Source organism: Anguilla anguilla, chromosome 16, assembly GCF_013347855.1.
Source record: "Anguilla anguilla isolate fAngAng1 chromosome 16, fAngAng1.pri, whole genome shotgun sequence".
In the NCBI taxonomy this organism is placed as follows: Eukaryota; Metazoa; Chordata; class Actinopteri; order Anguilliformes; family Anguillidae; genus Anguilla; species Anguilla anguilla.
This window is the reverse complement of record NC_049216.1, coordinates 28,625,192-28,644,481: the sequence shown is the minus strand read 5'-3', so window position 1 is coordinate 28,644,481 and position 19,290 is coordinate 28,625,192. Positions and strand designations below refer to the sequence as shown.

General features: G+C 44.3%; 1 protein-coding gene across 1 annotated transcript in view; it reads left to right on the top strand.

Moving 5' to 3' along the window:
* The window catches only part of wwox (WW domain containing oxidoreductase), a 305,089-nt gene that overhangs the window by 14,062 nt on the left and 271,737 nt on the right, over positions 1 to 19,290 (top strand). Inside the window, exon 5 of the mRNA XM_035395673.1 lies at positions 6,442 to 6,548. Within this exon, the coding sequence (XP_035251564.1) occupies positions 6,442 to 6,548 (107 nt within the window). The remainder of the gene's footprint in view (positions 1 to 6,441; positions 6,549 to 19,290) is intronic.

Sequence of the window (19,290 nt, the reverse complement as noted above, 5' to 3'; positions counted from 1 at the left end):
GCGCCCTTCTGTGTTCGGTATAAAGACACTGTAAAGTTTCACGCCAAGGCAGCCAATTACTGTCAAGCTGTAAAAGTACTTGTTTATGCTAATACATCTGTATTGCTTAACCATTGAAGAAGGGTGATAACAGATAAAATAGTTGTTAAAGCCTTAAAGGTGAGCCAGGGGCAGTCTCAAGTGGTGTGTCAGAGCAGATGTACTTTTTAGGTTTTTAGGTTTGTTTTTAGACAGCCAATTAATTTATTCTTAATTTCTCTTAAGTGAATTGAATTTAAATTAAATGAATGTATCATATATACAGTAGCTATGTGGCGGATACTGAGTTGGTCTCAATTCGCGTGCTTTGCCTCAGTGGTAAGCGAACGTTTTTTTTCCACTGGGAGCCAGGTGTGACAATCAGAACGGTCATGCTTAATATGGCCCTTGGCCTCTGCTTCTGCCCAGAAGGAGAGAGTAACCCGACGCTGACCTCTTTTAATGTTCCACCGCCTGAACTCGCGAAAACAACCTTGTCCCGTTGCTCACCTTCGTAGAAATGGATTTGGGCCCAGTCCCCCGTAGCAGACGGCAGGGGTGAAAGGTCACGGCGTGGCCAGTTGTAGGAACACGCGGTCCGCTTACTAGAAATTAACTTCGGCAACTGTTACTTTCATTAAACCATGCATAGGTTACCGCTGTTGTTGGTGTATTTAATTTGTTTTTCCCATTATGAAAATCATGTATAGCAATTAAGTTAAAGGGCACTTTAACGATGCAAGTGAAACAAAAGGGGTTGCTCCACAGAGATCACATGGGTCCAGTGGCATGAAGTGTGTTTGAGTGGTCTAATTATTTCTACTGTTATTAATTGAAAATGGATGCCCTCATAACTGTTTATGTATTTACAGAGCTTCTGGGTTGCTTGGCTTGGCTTGTATTTAAAAGTTTGACTCAGGAGATGAGCGGTAAATGAGGAGACGGACCTTAAAGTACTGAGTAGAGTCGATGTGAAACACTTCACAAACATCACTTATCTCAAGAGAGAGAATAAGGAATACACTGAAGTCTTTGAAAAAAACTTGCTTCAGCGTGAGTGTAATATTCACGTTACAGATACAGCAATTGGTATATTTAATAATCACCTACTCTAAAGGGCTTATTGTTCTACTTTTTGTATTATCAGTTTGTACTAGCATGTTTTTGACTGTCAGGCAGGGTGTATTGTAAATGAATCATTGTATTAGCCTACACCAAAAAATGTATATCTATACCAGTATGTATATTCATAGTCAGCATGAAGTTCATATGGTCAAGCCGGGCTGGTTCTAGGCATTGGTGACACAGACAGAGGCTGGGGCATGAAATGAAGGTTCCCTAGTTTGCCATCGCTACCCCTCCTCCCAAATCGTCCCACCGCCCTGGTTCGCAATCTCGCCTAGGGGGGCAGAATGGCTTAGGCCATCCTTGTGTCAGGTTTGCGTCGCAGTAAAGTGGTGATATTTGGTTCTGTAGCAAGATAATGAATGAACTCTCAAAATAGCTACAGTGAGAGATGGCGGTGAATCGCGGCCCATTGGCTAAGTGGCCTGATTTATGAATCGCTGGAAGTGCAGCCGCCATGATCGCTCCGGCATCGCCCCCTGAGTCTGAGAGGATGCGGGCTGTGGTTTGTCATCGGGGAAACTGGCCTGGTTTGAATAAGCGAAGGAAGCTTACGGGGCAGTTGGAAACGAACTCGTCGGAAACAAACCGCGTCGCCAGATCGCGTCCTCCGACGGCGGCGGCGGCGGCGTTTCGCGCGGGAGATCCTTACGCCGCGCGGGAAGTGAGACCCCTCCGCAGCGGAGGTGCGTGAGACACCCGGCTGTGCTGCACGAGGCGTTACGAGCGGGGGAAAAAAAAAAAAAAAAAAAAAAACGGTGACAGTGGAACCGCGATCAGCACTTTTCCCCGCAGCGAGCCTCACCCGTGTAGCGGGAAGATTCGCCCTGACAGCGCAGTCGAGACTTACAGCGGTAACATGGCTGTCAGAAACACCTGTAATGTTTCCCCTGCCTGTGCGGTTAGTGCCGAAGAGTACCCGTGTGTAGCCTTTAAGCCTTTTAAAATGCACTGTGTCACCAGTGCTGCCGTCCTATTCGAATGCTGAGGTATTCTCGGCATTAGGTCTACATTTCAATGTGGAATTCTGTGGCGCGACTAAAATTTGCCAACTATATTTGACTCTTTCAGAATGAGCTGCAAAGGGACAGAAGGAAGACTTGGAATAATCCGCAGCTGTGATCCAATCTTAATGCATTATACTGGTTAACGTTAGTTAACGCAGACAAAGTTAAGGCAAAAAAGAGACCCTTTGATTTAATTTTAACGTTTGAGCATTAGTGTAACTTCACCCTGGAAACATTTCATACTTCATAAATCAGGACTGCTGTTTCAGGAAGCATTTCCTCTCATTTTTCCACTGCTTATGAGAGGTGGCAGTGTGGAATTGCCACAGAAATGTATTAAAAATTTTCTGCTTTACCAGAACCGATCTGTAAAACGAGTCAAAGACAACATGTAATGTTTATGGAGCTGCTTTCTAAAAAATCTATATTTAAACTGACACTTTCTCCTTACATTCTTTTTGGTTTTTTTAAAGAATCCTGTCCAAATACTGTAGTGCCTTTTTATAGACCTAGGAATTTCTGGGTCATGACCAATGCAGGAAATCTGCAAGTACATCTGAAGTGACATTTTCTAAACGTTTTTATAGTTTGAAGGTTTTCAGTTCTGACACTATGATAGTTTTTCTTATGACATCAGCAAAGCTTTGAAGTGCGAGCAAAATGCTTTACAGGTTGGTTTGTCAATTTATTTATTTATTGTGGACTGAGCTCCTTTTTTTTTTTTTTTAAACAATATTTTTATTTTTACTTTCAGGTCCTCTAAAGAGAGCTATCTATGCAAATGAATAGTGTTCTCTGCATTACTCCTAATAAGGTGTCATATAATTTAATTCCATGGTTCACTTGTCAGAAAGTGCTTCAAATCCCACTCCAATTTTGAGTTTTAATGGATCTTTAGCACTCGCTTCACAATTAGTGTTCCCAGTTTTCCTTTTAATGAAAATCAGATTAAAACATAATCTAATTAAAGTTCATTTTAATCCGTGCTATCAGACATACTGTCTGTCATTTTGTGTCTTAGTTCTTCGGTGTCAGACTCAGTTAGCTTGCTTATAAGTGTTGGGCTAGACTATCAATCAGGATGTGTGTGTGTGTGTGTGTGTGTGTGTGTGCGTGCACACACATGCACATGCATGGGAATGTTTGAGTGCTTTGCCGCTTTAGTTGACAGGATAGTAGCCCTAGGTTGCTTGTGTGTGTTCCACAAATTACATTCTAAAGCACAATACAATTTACAATATAATTTTTATTATATAAATCAGTGTAATCATCAACAATATAATGTGACTAGACTTATTTATAGTACATTAGCTGTTTTCACAAATATATCCTTGCAAGTTTTTTTTTTTTTTGTTTGTTAACCAAATCTGATTGGGGCAATGGTTTCTCTGACACCTACTTGTACGTATGGGATTCACAATTTCCATATCTACAGTACATTTAAAACAGTTGATTCAGATAAACTAAATAATATAGTTTGAGCAAAATATGCTATTAGGCTTGTGATAAGCCACAATGGAAAGCATGTCATCTTCATTCATATTATTTAGTGATAAAAATGGAATCAGATTAATCTGGTTTTTTAAGCTTAATCCTGTTCACTTTGACGCTGAGGAGCTGACTAACACCAGTAGCAGGTATGGAAGCAGTTGGGAACCATGATCCTCTCAACGTTATTTATTTTTATTTTGAGATAAAACTCAAAATCAGTCTCTATTCAGATTTGGGGGAAAAAAACCTCTAACATCTGAACCCTGAGAGCAATGTAGTAGTAATGTGGTGCTGTTAATTACAGTTGAGAGAGCAATGTTTGTATCACTATACTGTATTTTGCGGGGGGAAAAAAATCATTGCTCATAATGTGCAGAACATCCACATGAGCCCAGTCATCCACATGAGCCCAGCCTCTGGAGCTGAAGAGCTCCCTTATTAGAAGGTTGAGGAGGAGATAGCCCGATTGAGGAGATTCCACGAAAGAGCTGACACAGCACGTCGGCCATCTTAACTTTCTGTTTTTTTTCCGTCCCCGACGTTCATTGTGTGTCAGGTGTGAGCCAACAGTCTCAGCAACAGCCAGTCTGTCGTCTGTCGGATATCAGCGAAAGTAACTTTAGACTTGGTGGACGAAACTGGCCGGGGCAGCGGATGTGCCCCTGCGGTTCCTGGAGTAGGGAGGAACACACACGCGTGTGGGAGGCTGACACTTCGGTCCCACGAGCGATCCGCTTGATGTGCCCGTCCTGCCCTGAGTCCTGGAGTTCAGTGGGAGTGCGGGGGGAACGCGGACCAGGCCCGTTGTGTTTTGACAGCTGCGCAGACTCCCGTGCGTAATCAGCCGGAATTGTCAGGTGTGTGTGGCCGTCCCCGCGCTGCACTGGGGGAACTGGTGTCACTCCTCGACCTCTTCGGCTGAAAATAGAATCGGGACCGAACGAGCAGGGGTTTTCATTACTCTGTTTGAGAGGACCGTAGCCCTGCCAGTTCTTCACCGTAAAAAGAATCTCTTTTTACCTGAGATTCGGGTGAATGTGTGTCCGCAGTCATATTGCCGTCAACATCACATGACTATCAGCTTTAAGTTGTGGGTATTTACATCAAGTTTGTGTGATCCGTGTAGGAATCACAGCCTTTTGCACTCCAAGAGTATTCCAAATATAACTTTATGTAGTATATTGCCCGTTGTTGGATGAACTTCCCAGTCTCCCAGCCCAATGTTGAAAAAATGTCTATATTCTGTTTTCAGAGTACAAAAGTTTTTCTAATTACTGATAACTGGATTATGGAACATTGCTGAGACTGAGGGGGAAAAAAAGTAAATGGGAGGATTTTTAAAAACTGCTTAAAAACCCTTACTCTATTTTCATTTTGCAAGGAGATGGCTGATAGTTTTAAATGCATCTTTGGTACTTTGGCATAGATCTTTTTGCAAACAAGTTACATTTGTGAGCCTGGCTTGTATTGTATGCTGCTGTAGTTGTAGTTGGTGTGTTTTGCTTTAAGAAGCCACATCGTCCTCAGAAACGTTGGCAGAATGCCAGCTCAGATGTGGTTTATTTTGAGATGGTGTCCAACAAAATTTAATGTCTGCTTTCTTACACTGCGTCTTATCACTGTGCCATTGCTGAGGGGTCACATGCTGGCACCAGAATCAGGAGAAGTAAGACATAAATTATAAAATTAAACATTAATCATAGTTTAGAACTGCTTCCAAGGCACGCACAACACGTTGCGATATAACCAGAGAATTGTTGTAGTTTTCTTTAATTTTCTTGTTTGCTTGTTTGGTTAAATTAAAATTCCAGAAGTTTCACCAGCTGTGCAATACACAAGATATGATGATTTGAACTTATAAGCATAAAATTGAACAAATTTTATTTTGAATGGAGAAACCATCAATCATCCATTTTTAGTTCAGGAATGTAATGTTTATTGAAGCAGTAGCATTGGGATCTACTTTTAAAGTTACAGAAACGGCCTTCTCTTGTGCATTATTTTAGAGATGGTGCAGTAATTTATAGAAATTATTAAAATACTATATGAAACTAAATGTACTCTTCAAAATCTTGTGGAATCAGACATCTAGTACTTCACTGTGAAGATAAACTTCTCCTTGTCTCTTTGTTTTTGATCAGTTGGTATGTGTGAAGTAATCGGGGCAATAAACTGCTTTCATTGATAAAACCATGGGATATCTGGAGTACTTTTTGATTGGTTAAATGTTCTTATCGCTGCTCCTTTGATGTAAGAGTGTAGCAAAGGTTTGATTTTGAAAGACAAGATATTTTACTACACTACACTGTGTACAGAACTTCTGTGTTGTTTCTGTTATGTCATTCCATGTAACAATAATTGCAAATATATCGTCCCTTCACAAATATTCATGTGACTTTTCACCATATCATCAATGTCCTCTCTGATTGTTAGTAGCCTAATACCTTGTAAAATTGCCTTTGGTGTCTTTCACAATTTTATCTGTAAAGTAGCTGCTGAAGTTTCAAACCAAATTAATTCAATCAGTTTCATCATTTTAGTGAGAGAGGCATGTGATTAACTTTTTTTTTTTTTTAAAGCAGAGCCTATGGGTTTCTCATTGATAAAACTGTTTTCAGTTATATCTGAATTGTAGATATGGACTGTAACTTAACTTTCATATGCCTTTTTTCCCTCCACGATTCAGCTGTGGGAACAGGAATGTAAATCTTAAAGTCATCTCAAAAATAATTAATCTTCAAAACATTATTCTGGCGCTTTTTCTCTCTCTCTCTCTCTCTCTCTCTCTCTCGCGCTCAAGGTTTTGAGACGGCGAGGTCTTTCGCCCTTCACGGAGCTCACGTCGTCCTGGCCTGTCGGAACAAGACCCGCGCCAACGAAGCCGTCGGCCTGATCCAGAAAGAGTGGGTGAGTGAGCCGCGAACTTTCCCCACAGGCGCACTTCGAGGTTTGGGAGGACGCGTTGCTCCACCATTCCAACAGGTAATTTGGTCAGAATGCTGTGACGTGGAGAAGGCCTCATCCTTCATCCCGCCTGTACGCGTTTCCGCGTTCGGTCGCGTTTCCTAACAGGTGAACCGTACGCGGGCGTCGTGAGCGGAAGGGCCTCGCCCCCCCTTTTTTTTTTTTGGTTGCTGAGGGGGTCGTCTCATTCCGCCGTGACAGGCTCCGTGTAATGCTTTCGGGCCAAACGGAAATTTTTAATGTAAAAAATGTAATTCGAGTGGTTCCCGCTCTCGGGCAGGCAATGGCGGATGATAGCTGCCAATGTTCATTTATCAAAGGTTTGAGTCTGACTGGTGGAGCTGTGGGCTCTGTTTGAGCTTTTTATTTTTTTTATAGCTAATTTAACGCAGCCTTTATTCCCTCTTATCCAGTTACATCTGCCCACACATTCCATTTACCAGCGGCTCATCAGCGCTTGGCCCACGGAAGCAAACCGGGCTCCCTTCTGCAATCGGCCGAACCTGCGATCTTTGGGGAGAGGGAGAGTGATCTCTGTAATAGCTATTGTTGTTTGGAGGAGTAGGAGTCAGAGTGGGGGGATGGGGGGGTGGGGGGGTGGGGGGGTGATAATTAACTTTGATTATTGCACTAATATTATGGCACTTCGACAGTTGCACAGATTTATGACTCTGGTAAAATAAACAAATGAAATGCAGGTGCTGAAGCAGAAAGAATAAGCTATTACAGAAGTTTAATTACAAGCAACCTGGGGCTGTGAGAGAATTAGTTGATTAATTACAGGATGCTTATAGATTACAGCAAATCGTAAGCATTTTAACTCACAAAAATATATATTAAAAGAAAAGCCCTTGCCAGTTTGACTAATTTGCCAGCGCTGACAATGCTACAATCCATCTTGACATGTTTAACAAATGTTCTGGCTGCTCTGAGGCATTTTATAGGGACTCTGGTCCTCTGGTTTAAATAATGAATTTCAGATACCATGACAGCTGTTTATTTCAGCCTTGTACCTCTAAAGGAGGTGTAATCCAGCCTTCAGAATATTTCCCTGGTAATTATGGTCATTTAAACCCTTTTAAGTGGAATGGGAGCCGTCCATTACAATCCGCCATTCAAACAACAAATAAATTAAAATGTGAGAAATCTTAACGTTCCGTAGGCCATGGGTTGACAGTGTTATGAGAGGAACACTATCCGGCCCTAATTAAAGCACTGACACAAAGGTATTTGGATTACAGAACAATGTATATATAATCTTTTGACACATAAAATATCTGGTGCTAGCTTGGGTTTTAAAGTGAGCCTAAGCTATCTTCATTTTAACCGTAAGGTTTGATTTTTTCCCCCTCATATTTACACATTTACGTATGTTTTTCAGTTATTTACGGATGGTTTCAGTTCAGTTAAAAGGCATAAAGTAGTGGTATGAACGAAATTCACCGAGATGTTTGTAGTGGTAAAGCGATACATGCACATATGTACACATATCGATGGCCACCTTTAGAAAAATATTCCTTGTTTTTGCTCCACCTGAGGCAATGAAGGATATATCCAAAAAGGAAGGAAAAAAACCTAAAACTGTCATAAGCAAGGTGATGGATGGAAGTGTTCCTGTCCTCCCACGCTCCTGAATGAGGGTTAATCAGACAACAGTTATTATTCTGGAATCCCTGGTACAGAAAGGCCTTATATCCATTTCCAGGTCTGTTGGAGTTCCTTGTTTGATGCCAAGAGTTTAGTTTCTCTCATGATAGCGTTAGACCTTTGCTCCTTCTCTTGTAGCTGCCAGGGCCGTAGGGTTTAAAAAAAGAAAATCTACCAGCCTGCTGATACCCGCGTGATATAACACCACAGTGTTAGAAATGCTGCAATTATAGTCCCTTTTATTTCACAATATGTCACAATGCACGTTTTTACTGAATTTCCAGGCACAAACGGTGGCCAGCATGGCAAAGCGGGTGAACATGTAGAGTTCGCGTTGCGGTTCATCGTCCGTTCCTGCGGTCTTCGGCGAGTGAAGCGTGCCTGTGGGGTCTTTCTGCTGCAGCTACACGTTCAGCAGAGCAGCTTTGTGTTCAGCTCTGCCCTGTGGGGTCTTTCTGCTGTAGCTACACGTTCAGTAGAGCAGCTTTGTGTTCAGCTCTGCCCTGTGGGGTCTTTCTGCTGCAGCTACACGTTCAGCAGAGCAGCTTTGTGTTCAGCTCTGCCCTGTGGGGTCTTTCTGCTGTAGCTACACGTTCAGTAGAGCAGCTTTGTGTTCAGCTCTGCCCTGTGGGGCCTTTCTGCTGTAGCTACACGTTCAGTAGAGCAGCTTTGTGTTCAGCTCTGCCCTGTGAGGTCTTTCTGCTGTAGCTACACGTTCAGCGGGGCAGCTTTGTGTTCAGCTCTGCCCTGTGGGGTCTTTCTGCTGTAGCTACACGTTCAGTAGAGCAGCTTTGTGTTCAGCTCTGCCCTGTGAGGTCTTTCTGCTGTAGCTACACGTTCAGTAGAGCAGCTTTGTGTTCAGCTCTGCCCTGTGGGGTCTTTCTGCTGTAGCTACACGTTCAGTAGAGCAGCTTTGTGTTCAGCTCTGCCCTGTGGGGTCTATCTGCTGTAGCTACACGTTCAGTAGAGCAGCTTTGTGTTCAGCTCTGCCCTGTGGGGTCTTTCTGCTGTAGCTACACGTTCGGTAGAGCAGCTTTGTGTTGAGCTCTGCCCTGTGGGGTCTTTCTGCTGTAGCTACACGTTCAGTAGAGCAGCTTTGTGTTCAGCTCTGCCCTGTGGGGTCTTTCTGCTGTAGCTACACGTTCAGTAGAGCAGCTTTGTGTTCAGCTCTGCCCTGTGGGGTCTATCTGCTGTAGCTACACGTTCAGTAGAGCAGCTTTGTGTACAGCTCTGCCCTGTGGGGTCTTTCTGCTGTAGCTACACGTTCAGTAGAGCAGCTTTGTGTTCAGCTCTGCCCTGTGGGGTCTTTCTGCTGTAGCTACACGTTCAGTAGAGCAGCTTTGTGTTCAGCTCTGCCCTGTGGGGTCTTTCTGCTGTAGCTACACGTTCAGTAGAGCAGCTTTGTGTTCAGCTCTGCCCTGTGGGGGCTGAAGGTTAAGCTTATAGAGTCGGGGCTCCGGTGGGCTGGTCTGCGTGCCCTCTCCGCCGGTTTCTGGAAAACGTCGCTCGTGTGAACCGAGCGGCGGCTGACTTTGGGGACGAGGCCTAGCGGCAGCCTGCGCTGTCAGCTTCGGCGGGGGGGTGGGGTGGGGGGGCGATAAGGCCCGGGTCAGAGCAGACCGAGCCCTGGAGGATGCACCTCAGCCACAGTTATCGCCTCGCACGTATCCTGCCCGTAAAAAGTGAGAAACTCTTTTTTGGCCCTCCGTTGTGTAAACAAGGAAATCACAAACAAGTTTCCTGAAGAGCAGGGGTTCGGTTACCCAGTTACCGCGGTTACCACCGCGCCGGCAGTGTCTGCGAAGAAATGGCCCCCCTCCGCTTTCAGGGTACGTAGTTACTGTCGCGGTGCTTTTACGCTCCTTTGCTGTAGCTTGGCAGAGAAAAGCCAAAAAGGACAGCGGTGTGTGTGTCTGTCCTCTTCCACCGGCGCAGTCTTCCGTCGGTGGGAGATGGGCACATAATGAGCTGCTAAATTGGTGTCAAATGTTGATGTGTTCTGAGGGCTGGGATTGACTGTGGCAGCGCTTCAGATCCCTGACAGCTTGTTTTTTAGCTGTGCTCTAGGTGGAGGTGCTCGCCTGCCAAAACGGCTTTGTGCTTCCCAGCAGACTGCCGGGGAAGTTTGAGAGTGTGGCAGCGCCGCGATCGTACAAAAATACGAATGCTGGTGCTGGAGCATTACTAAATGTCTGAATCCTCTGGACAAATCAGCCTAATCCGTTCGAAAGAAAATTATTTTTTTTTCTCTTCTTGAGTTTTCTTTGAGTGTATTTGCTCATTGCGAGGCTTAGTTTTGACGATACGCTTTTCAACTTTACGCCACTTATGACAGAAACGGAGACTGTGACAAAAGGAATTTATTTTGAGATTGCATTAACAAAATCTATATTGTGAGGACGTACGTGACCTATTGTGAAGGCAATCTGCACGTGGCGTAGAGGCCTTATTATGTCTGAAATAACTGGCAGACCCTTAAAAGATTCAAAGGGCTAGAACAATTTTAAAAAACCCTTTCTTCTTTTTTTAACTTGCCTTGAGTAAAGGAAATTAGAAATTTGGAGTCCTGATTTATTTTAATCAGGAAGGAATTATCTAACATAAATCTCCTCTGGAGAAGAGAAATGGCCCTAAAGCAACCAAGAAAAAAAAAATTATCAATAGCAAGGAAAAGAGGAATGATTGTTCCAATTCACTGCTTAATTGACTTAAAAGGCCTAATGAAAAAGCATGCTGGCCAGCTTGAGCCCACTGGATCCACCAACAACCGCACACTTTTAGCATCCCCCCCCCCCCCCTCCACTTTGTACAGCCCCATATGCTGTATAATTACATTATTTGTAAATGATTCACTTTTCCAATTGGCATTCTCCAGTAATCGGTAATTAAAAGTCTACATATAAAGCAAATCATAGACATTAATGCAATGGAATAGATTATTTTTTTTTTGCTTAGTAAATGTTGGGGTGGACCTAAGCGTTGCGTGTTTATTTGATTTAATAGGTTTGACCCTTTTAAGAGTACAAAATTATACCATATCAAAATGGGTTTAATCTCCTTCCTCAGAATAAGCAAATAACCATTTAAAAATGAGTGATAGCCAATTTCATAAAGGCAAGTTTAAATTTATACTTTTCAAAATATATATATCTGCATTTATATCTGGAAACGTTTTGATGTAGCTATTGAAAAAGCCTGACTTTGGTCCAATCTATTCATAATAATATCCCAAGTAACACAGGTAATGGTGGGCCTAGGTTAAACACAGAAATGAGCTGTGGTATTGTTTCTGTAAGACTTTCTTTACATGATTGTAAGGATAAAATGGTCTGGTTTTTGTGATGTTAAAAATAAATCTCTATAAAAAAATATATGGAAACTGCACAGAGACAGTAACATAATTGTTGCTAATTTGGTAGTTCATAAGATGGAAAACATTGCCATCATTTATAATTTATTTTGTCCTAGTTTGGTTGTTAGTTTTGATAACCTTCTGAAACTCTGACCTGCACATGCACTGAAAATCGTCAAAATAATTCTGTTACCTTAGACTCATGGACCCTTGCACATTTGCAGAGGGGCCTTGTGTGGTTTTTTACTTCATTTCAGCAGCATTTGGAGCAGAGGGGGTATATTTATTGCCTATTTTACAACGTGACACGTGCAACACACTGAGAAGCACGCACACTGATTAGAAAAGCGAGAGATTTATTTGCGTTCTGCAGCAATGTGAAAATCCACATTTGCTTTTGCCTTTAATTCGTGGCATGTCTGGATTAAAGCGGTCCTGATTGGACCACGGGCTCCCTGTGATCAGTTGTGTGCAGTTGTTAAACTGTTGGCTCGTGGGGAAAAGCAGTTGTGGGCCTCAGTGCGGGTTTTGGCTCCGCAAGCTTTGGCAGTGGACTGGGAGTCTATTTATGGCTTTTAACAGAAATCTGATTAACGGAGGCATTTGAAGCAGAATGACCCGAAAGAAAGAGAAATGGGAAATGGACCGAAAGCCAAAAGGAACAGAAGCTTTCATTGAATTGCCAATCAATGCCGAAGGCTCTGAGATAAAAAAAAAAAAAAAAGTAAAAAAAAAAAAAACAAGGTTGTTCCAGTGTTTATTCAATATATATTGTCATCAGTTCAAAGAATGAAACTAGAATTTTTTATTGTCATTTTATATTGCTAGTTATTCTAATTAAATGTCTTAAAATATGTGTAACAATTTGGAATATCCAGCAAAACAAATTAATTCAAAATTATTGTTGTGGTATTGTAACTGTAATTCAATCATTTTAGCGACAGTGGGAATGCGTTCTGTTTTCAGTAAGAATACAAGCGTTTCTCAATGTAGGCTAATTCATGGAAATAGAGTTGGCCTGTAAGCACCATTGAGCGGCTGGATAGACCTCAGTAGCACGTGTGTCGAGATTGTTGTGACACTTTCCTCGCTCCTTGCTGTGGCTTTGATGTGTTTCCCGGGCGTGAGAGGAGGGGTAGCCACCATCATTGAAAATCAATGTATTTTACGGCCTGATAACCAAAACACACCCCTAAAAAAAGAAATTATGAAACACTTAACGATTTTCCCGCAAAAAGGCACAAGCTATTGACACTAGAAATGGTAATGAGCTTGCTTCGCCTAGCAGGTAGGGCCATTCCAGACCTTATTATGAGCTTAATTAGACATGGCTGAGTTTGTAACTGATAAGTCTACCTATAAATTGTTTCTTATTAAGGCTACAGTAAAACCTAGGCTCCTATGAAATGGCAATCTTGGGCTTCATAATATGATGCCACAAAAAAAAAAACAAACGCTTTTATGCCACTGTTGTTACAAGGTACATCTAGTTTAAGTGTGCAGGTTATTTTATTCCTGGGGAGGATTTTGAGAGAACCCACTGAACAGGGCAGCCATTTGAGGCACCATCATCCCGTTGCACAACACAAATTTCCCTGCTTCAGCATTTTACTATGGGCGCTGGGGCTGATGGGAGCTGGGGAAAGTAGGACATTACAGACCTTAGGTCACGGACAGGAGTTTAACTGGAGCCATAAATCCAGTATTTCAAACGAACAGTACTGCTCGGATTCCAAGCAGGAATCATTTTGGGGCTCTTGTGGTGCACAGGTATCAAGCTTAAAGATGTGGCTCCATCGTACACTCCTAACATGGCTGTAGCCGGGAGTCTCATAGGCACTTTGAACTGTTATGCTGGGGGGGGGGACGGTTTCAGTCACCCGGGTGGACTCCGTCAGTCTATTTCTACACCTGTGGTCCACCTGTGAAATTGTCCAGAATGGCTGAGCAGCTGGACTGCAGAGTGGAAAGAAGTGGTTGCTGGTTGCCGTCATCTCAGAGAGTGCATGCACTTGTCTATACTTAGTTGTGCAATCACAACTATGTATTCCAAATCGGGGAATAAAACCACCGGGCCCAGTTATGTCATGCATATCCTTCTGTGGGGTGCTGATTATTTTCATGGGAACAGTGAACCAACAGTGGACATGAGTTTCAAACAGCACCCATGACTGTATCTTCTTGGGGGGGTTCCCCAAACCCTAGTGAACTTGTCTGAACATGCAGAGTGAGTGTAGGTTAGGGTAAAAGGATACTTATTTCACACAAATTGTACCATCGCTCCTTCAGAATTTTTAAAGCCTTCAGAGTTTAATGTATCTCTGAGAAATAAAACCAAGGTCTTTCCTATAAAAATGATTTTTGAAATTTTCATAGAGGCGGATGTTTCTTTGAGTGGAACGGAAGGGTTGCCTCACTCTGTCCATGGCTGGAATGGGGGGAATTTTAGGGGATTTCAACATTTTCTGTGTTACTAGCAGATTACACAGAAAATGGTGTAGGTGGGAGGGGGCTGCTGAGGGGGGAACAACCTCAAGCCACACGTGGCCACCGTTTATAACGCTGTGCTACATGTTGTGATACATGTCCTACCAAGAATTTGAGAAAAGGGGATTTTTGTAAAAGTTGTGACGGTCATAACGGTGGTCCTTTGTATGGTTTGGGACTTTCCAATAAAGAGGAGGAGCTCTTTTGGTTGACCACGCTGGCCTTCTTTGAGAACACCTCGTCTCTGTATTTGCTGGGTGTTTACTCTGCACTCCGTCATATTGATTTGTTTTTACCGTTTCGCATTTTTTGACAGTGGCAAGTAAAAATGGCAGTATGTACAGAGCTGCACGCTCCAGGGTTAATGCCTTTCAGCGCTCTCCCTGCCCATTTATTTGAAGTGCCACGATTTATTTCAATGCATGTTTAGTGTGCCTTTTCTGCCAAAAAGCACATAAGCTTATTTCATTTTTAGTGGGAAAATGTGTGTGTATGCTTATGTGTGTGTGTGTGTGTGTGAGAGAGAGTGTATTTGTGTATGTGTGTGTGTGTGTGTGTGTGCGTGTATGTGAGAGAGAGAGTGTGCGTGTGTGTGTGTGAGAGAGAGAGTATGCGTGTGTGTGTGTGTGTGTGAGTCTGGGCACACTGCAGCAGAACTCTACAGAACAGTCTTAGATTTGAGCATGACAGGCCTGCTGGCTGCAGCAGTGATAAATAACCCTGGATTATTTAGTTTAATCTGGTTAAAAGAAACGGCCAGCAGTGCCCATTTAGTTAAATGCTCCCAAGGAAACGTTTGGCTTTCAGCACTTCTCCTCTTTCTGAAAGTGCATTTTTTAAATGATTAGATGAAGCACCTGTCAGGTCCGCGCACCTGCCGGGCTGCTTCGTGTTTGAGTGATATTGACAGTGATATGGGCGGTGCCTTCCTGAGTTTTTTCAGTCCGGCTCTTTAACGGCGTACACCACCAGGCATCAGGCCGTAAGCACCGAGTCCAACAGTGTCGCCGTCAGCACCCTGACGGTAGGTTGAGTGACGTGTGGCAGGTGTCCAGGTGTAGGTAAAGAGGGTCCAAACTGCCACTCAATCCGTGTTTGTCCACGGGGTTAAGACCACACGGATTAACTCCGCGGTTTCAGTCTGAGGCGTTTGACAGACACCTCACGCTCAGGTTTACCCCAAACGCTCGCCCCACCCCCGTTACCGTAACGGGACTGGATCGAGTACAGGAGCGGACAAGCGTTTCATTATACCCCGCTACACTGTGCACAGTGTGTCACCCCTCACTGCTGCTGGCGTACCCCCGTCCACCACAGAACTTTACCCCCCCCCCCCCAAGATACCGCTCCACAAGTCCTCCACCGCTCCTCTTCTCTCGCGAGGAGCGAGAGTTCCAGACACGCGGCGCGAGATGAATCGGCTTCGTTGCGGGAGTTCGGAGTTAAGAGAAGACAAATATTTACATTGCGGAGCTTGTTTTACAATAAGAACGCTGTACGTCTTGTTTATAGGGTTCCGCCGGTGAGACTTTTATGGTCCGTAATGAAGCCACCATAAACCACGGCAGAAAATTAAATAGCAGATGTGCTCCACAGACAAACGGAGCGCTGAAGGTCCCCGAACGCACTCGCCAGACTCGGATTATGGAAAGGGGGCAGAAGCGACGGATAGGGGCGCTTCTTGCTTTTTGGACCGGCTTGGCCTCTGGGCCACCTGACGCCGCGGTCTGAGCACGCGCTCGGCCATTAAACGGTTCGGCCTTGGAACAAGTGAACAGGCCGAGCTTTGCAGGGAGCGCTTTGCGTGTTAGGGTTCGCCGCTGGAGTCGCGACGTGCTTTTTTTTGAAACGGGAGTTTTCGTTCGTCAGGAGGGCCACGGGGTATGTCCTTTCTTCTCTCCATGTCGTACTGTACGCGCTTCTCTTCCAGTAACCCAGTGCCATTGATTTTGTACTGGGGACATCGTGTGTGAAATTAACACTTCTTCTGATGTGACCCCATCATATTTTTTCTCCTGCTGAGGGCACTACTCAGCGTGCTGAAACGTGCGCCCCAACTTTCATGAGCGTCTGAGAGGCGAGTCAGTTGTCAAGGCGACGTGCGACTTCCTTTTGTGTTCGCGATAACGTTTTGTCGCTCAGTCAGCCTCAGTGTGTCAGATTGGTCGATCCGAGCCTTAATTTTTATTTCACGTTATCAAAGATATAGACATTTGTTCGTCTGAAAATCATGATTTTCTTGCCACAATTCTTTCCGTAAGACATGACTTCGGATGAGGGATTAAACTCAAGTGCTGCTGGCTGAAAGGCCTTTTTATTCAGCGTGAGGACACGGTTGGATCTTTTGAAGGGCGAAACCCATTAAACAGGAGGGTATCAAAAGCAACAGGTCTAAGTCGGTTTGCCGGAGGCAGAGCCCATAGGCACTGGTAGAGCCCAGCTGTGAATTGTGCTGTAGAGGAGGATCAGCTGTGTTTCCCTGGTAGCGTAAGTCATGCTCAGTGTGTTGGCTATCTTAGAATAGCCTCCTTCGGCTCCTTCCGTGGATGTCAGGCTCTAAGTCTGGAGAGTTCCGGCCTCCTTAATCCCTGCTGCCTCCTGACCTGGCGCAGGGGTACGAATCCGTAACTCGCTCGTCGGCCCGGAGGGCTTGGGCGAGGGAGTAGTGACACACCTCATTCCGCCGGAAAATTCCCCCCCCCATCCCCCCACCCCCCCATTACCCCCCCACCCCTGCTGCCAGGAAGGGCTAAGTCTGGCTTCCCACATCATTCATCCTCATATTATCCGTCGGAAACATTTCATTAACCGTCACATTCAGACGACAGAGTGTTCCTTATTGCCAGCTATCATGTGAAGCTTTTGACATGAAACCAAGGTATTGGTATTATCTGTATGGTGCAGCTATCTGCAATTGCTTGTAATTTGATTAAATGTTAGCTGCCATGTTTATTTTCAAGGAGGGCTTCTGCAAATTAGCAGAGGCTTTGACCTCCTTTCCCTTTGGCCTCCCCAGCCCTATATGAGTGGCCCTGGGTGTGTGCAGAAACGCAATGCTCTCCCCCAGCCACAGATATTTTATTCACAATAAAAGCAGGTTAAGCTGATGGTTAACAACTAAAGCGATGGCTGTGTTTTTCTCAATTTCCCTTAAAAATCTGCTTATCTTTTGATTCTCTCTCCCAGGAGGACAGTGTAATGGAACCCCTAAAGAGTATAATTACTGATTGGAGCTCCTATCAAGGCTTCTCTTCGCTCAACAGAATATTTCAGACGGTTTTGAATTTTTTTCACCAAAAAGGCCTTCTTTAAAAGATAAAAATGCAAATGAGCCACTTTGTAACCACATTAATTACCCACCTAGCCTCTTATTACCATGCTAGCGTTGTTTGCAGAGCACTATTTACAATCCAGTGGAAGTGAGCATGGCCAGTCACCGCAGAAGATTGTTGCGTTAGGGTGTGCTTTGGAACCAATTAGGGTAAACCTCCGGTCCTCTGAGGCCAATGGGGAAAAAAAAAACAGCACAGCCTTGCAATGTCAAATAATAACATTAACTCAAGCTGGATGGGCGGCGTACTGTAATTGTGTTACCGCCTGTGTTTTGCCTTCTCAATGAGTTTCGCTGTCTGCAGCTCGGAACAAATGGGGCTCCGAAACGGGGTTCTTCCTTGTCATTTTATGGGCACTCCGGTCCCCGGCTCCCCGGTCTCTAACAGAGACGACCGCCGGGGAACTTCATTAGAGTGGCCCCCGTTCTGATCTACGTGAAGAATGGGCACTGATCATGTTCAAATCGCCACACATTTTTTTTTTTTTTTTTACGGGTTTGACGCTTTTGCTTTTTTGTGCCACCGAATGTGTCTGAAACTCCTTTGTCTCAAATGTTCCATTATGAAAGGGAGTGCCTGTCACACTGTGAAAGGTAAGGCAGCATGAGGTTTTAAATGCTGCAATTAAGGAGAGCTTATGGCCCCAGTGTCCACATTATACAAGAAAGCTTCCAGGACGTTTTTTTTTTTGATGGACCTGTTTTCTTATTGAAATGAGATTTGATTATAACCCAGCCACTGGCAAACTGGTAGTAAAGGGAGTGCTGTGTGTGTGTGATTTGTGCATAATATCTAAACTCAGTATTGACATTCTTTTCCATGGCATTAAAATAATCATGCAGGACGTACAGTATCGGCTGAATTGCATTGCCGTTGACAGTGTCTTATGGAGATGTGCTGAATTTGTTGAATCACTTACAGTAATGGCGCTCGGCTAAAGTTCACTTTGCATTCTGTGGCCCTGCATTCGTGCCGCAGGTATTGCGCAGTTGTCTGTTCTCGCTTCACCAGTACCGCTGCGCTTTTGGTGATTCTGCAGCAGGGACGGTGCAGTCTGACTGCGTCAGCTGCGCAGTTGTCCGTTGCTGCAGCTGCAGCGGCTCAGCTGGCGCATTGCCGTTTGGAAAAGGAAAAGCAGTTGGCTGACTGCTGCTGTTTGCTTTTTGAAAAGCGTTTGTTTAAACTTTCGGTAATGTCCGTCGTGTTCAGTGAAGTCATGCGTGTCCTGCAAACTGCTGCAATGTGGCGTTTCCTCTGAGTGATGTTCTGGCTAAATTTGTCATGTGAGAATACAGCGCAGAGACGATATTTGTGCTCGTGTGCTAGAAACTGCTTGGCCCGAGTCTGGAGACGTCTGGAAACAATAGCGTCTGTGAACCAATCAGGCATCGGTCAACGGCTCACCGCTCCGGGTGAATTAAAGTAAATGACTGGGAAAAAGAACTTTGTGACTGTTGCACGTTTTGTAACTTGCTTGCGCTCCCACGGCTGGTCCTGTTAAAAGCATCAGGCCTGTTTCTGCGTCAGGTTGTTTTACTCAGTGTAGTATTTTACATTGGCACATTGAAAGTGCTGTTTTTTGCAGCGCACTCATCACCTTCGAAAGGGTGGGCCTGAGATCCTGCATCCGTACCATTTCGCTGTATTATACATCCATGTTTACAGTACCATTAATACCATCGATTGTATCATAATTCAGACGCTGCTCATGTAGTTAATAGTATAATTGATATAGTCCGGCGTGCTGTGCATGATTCACAGCTGTGTGGGTTTTTTAAGCGGCGAGCGCTGGCTGCCAGCTGGACTACCGCCACGGGGACAGGAACCGAGCATCCCCCCGTAGATCAACCTGGGGAGCCGCACGCTT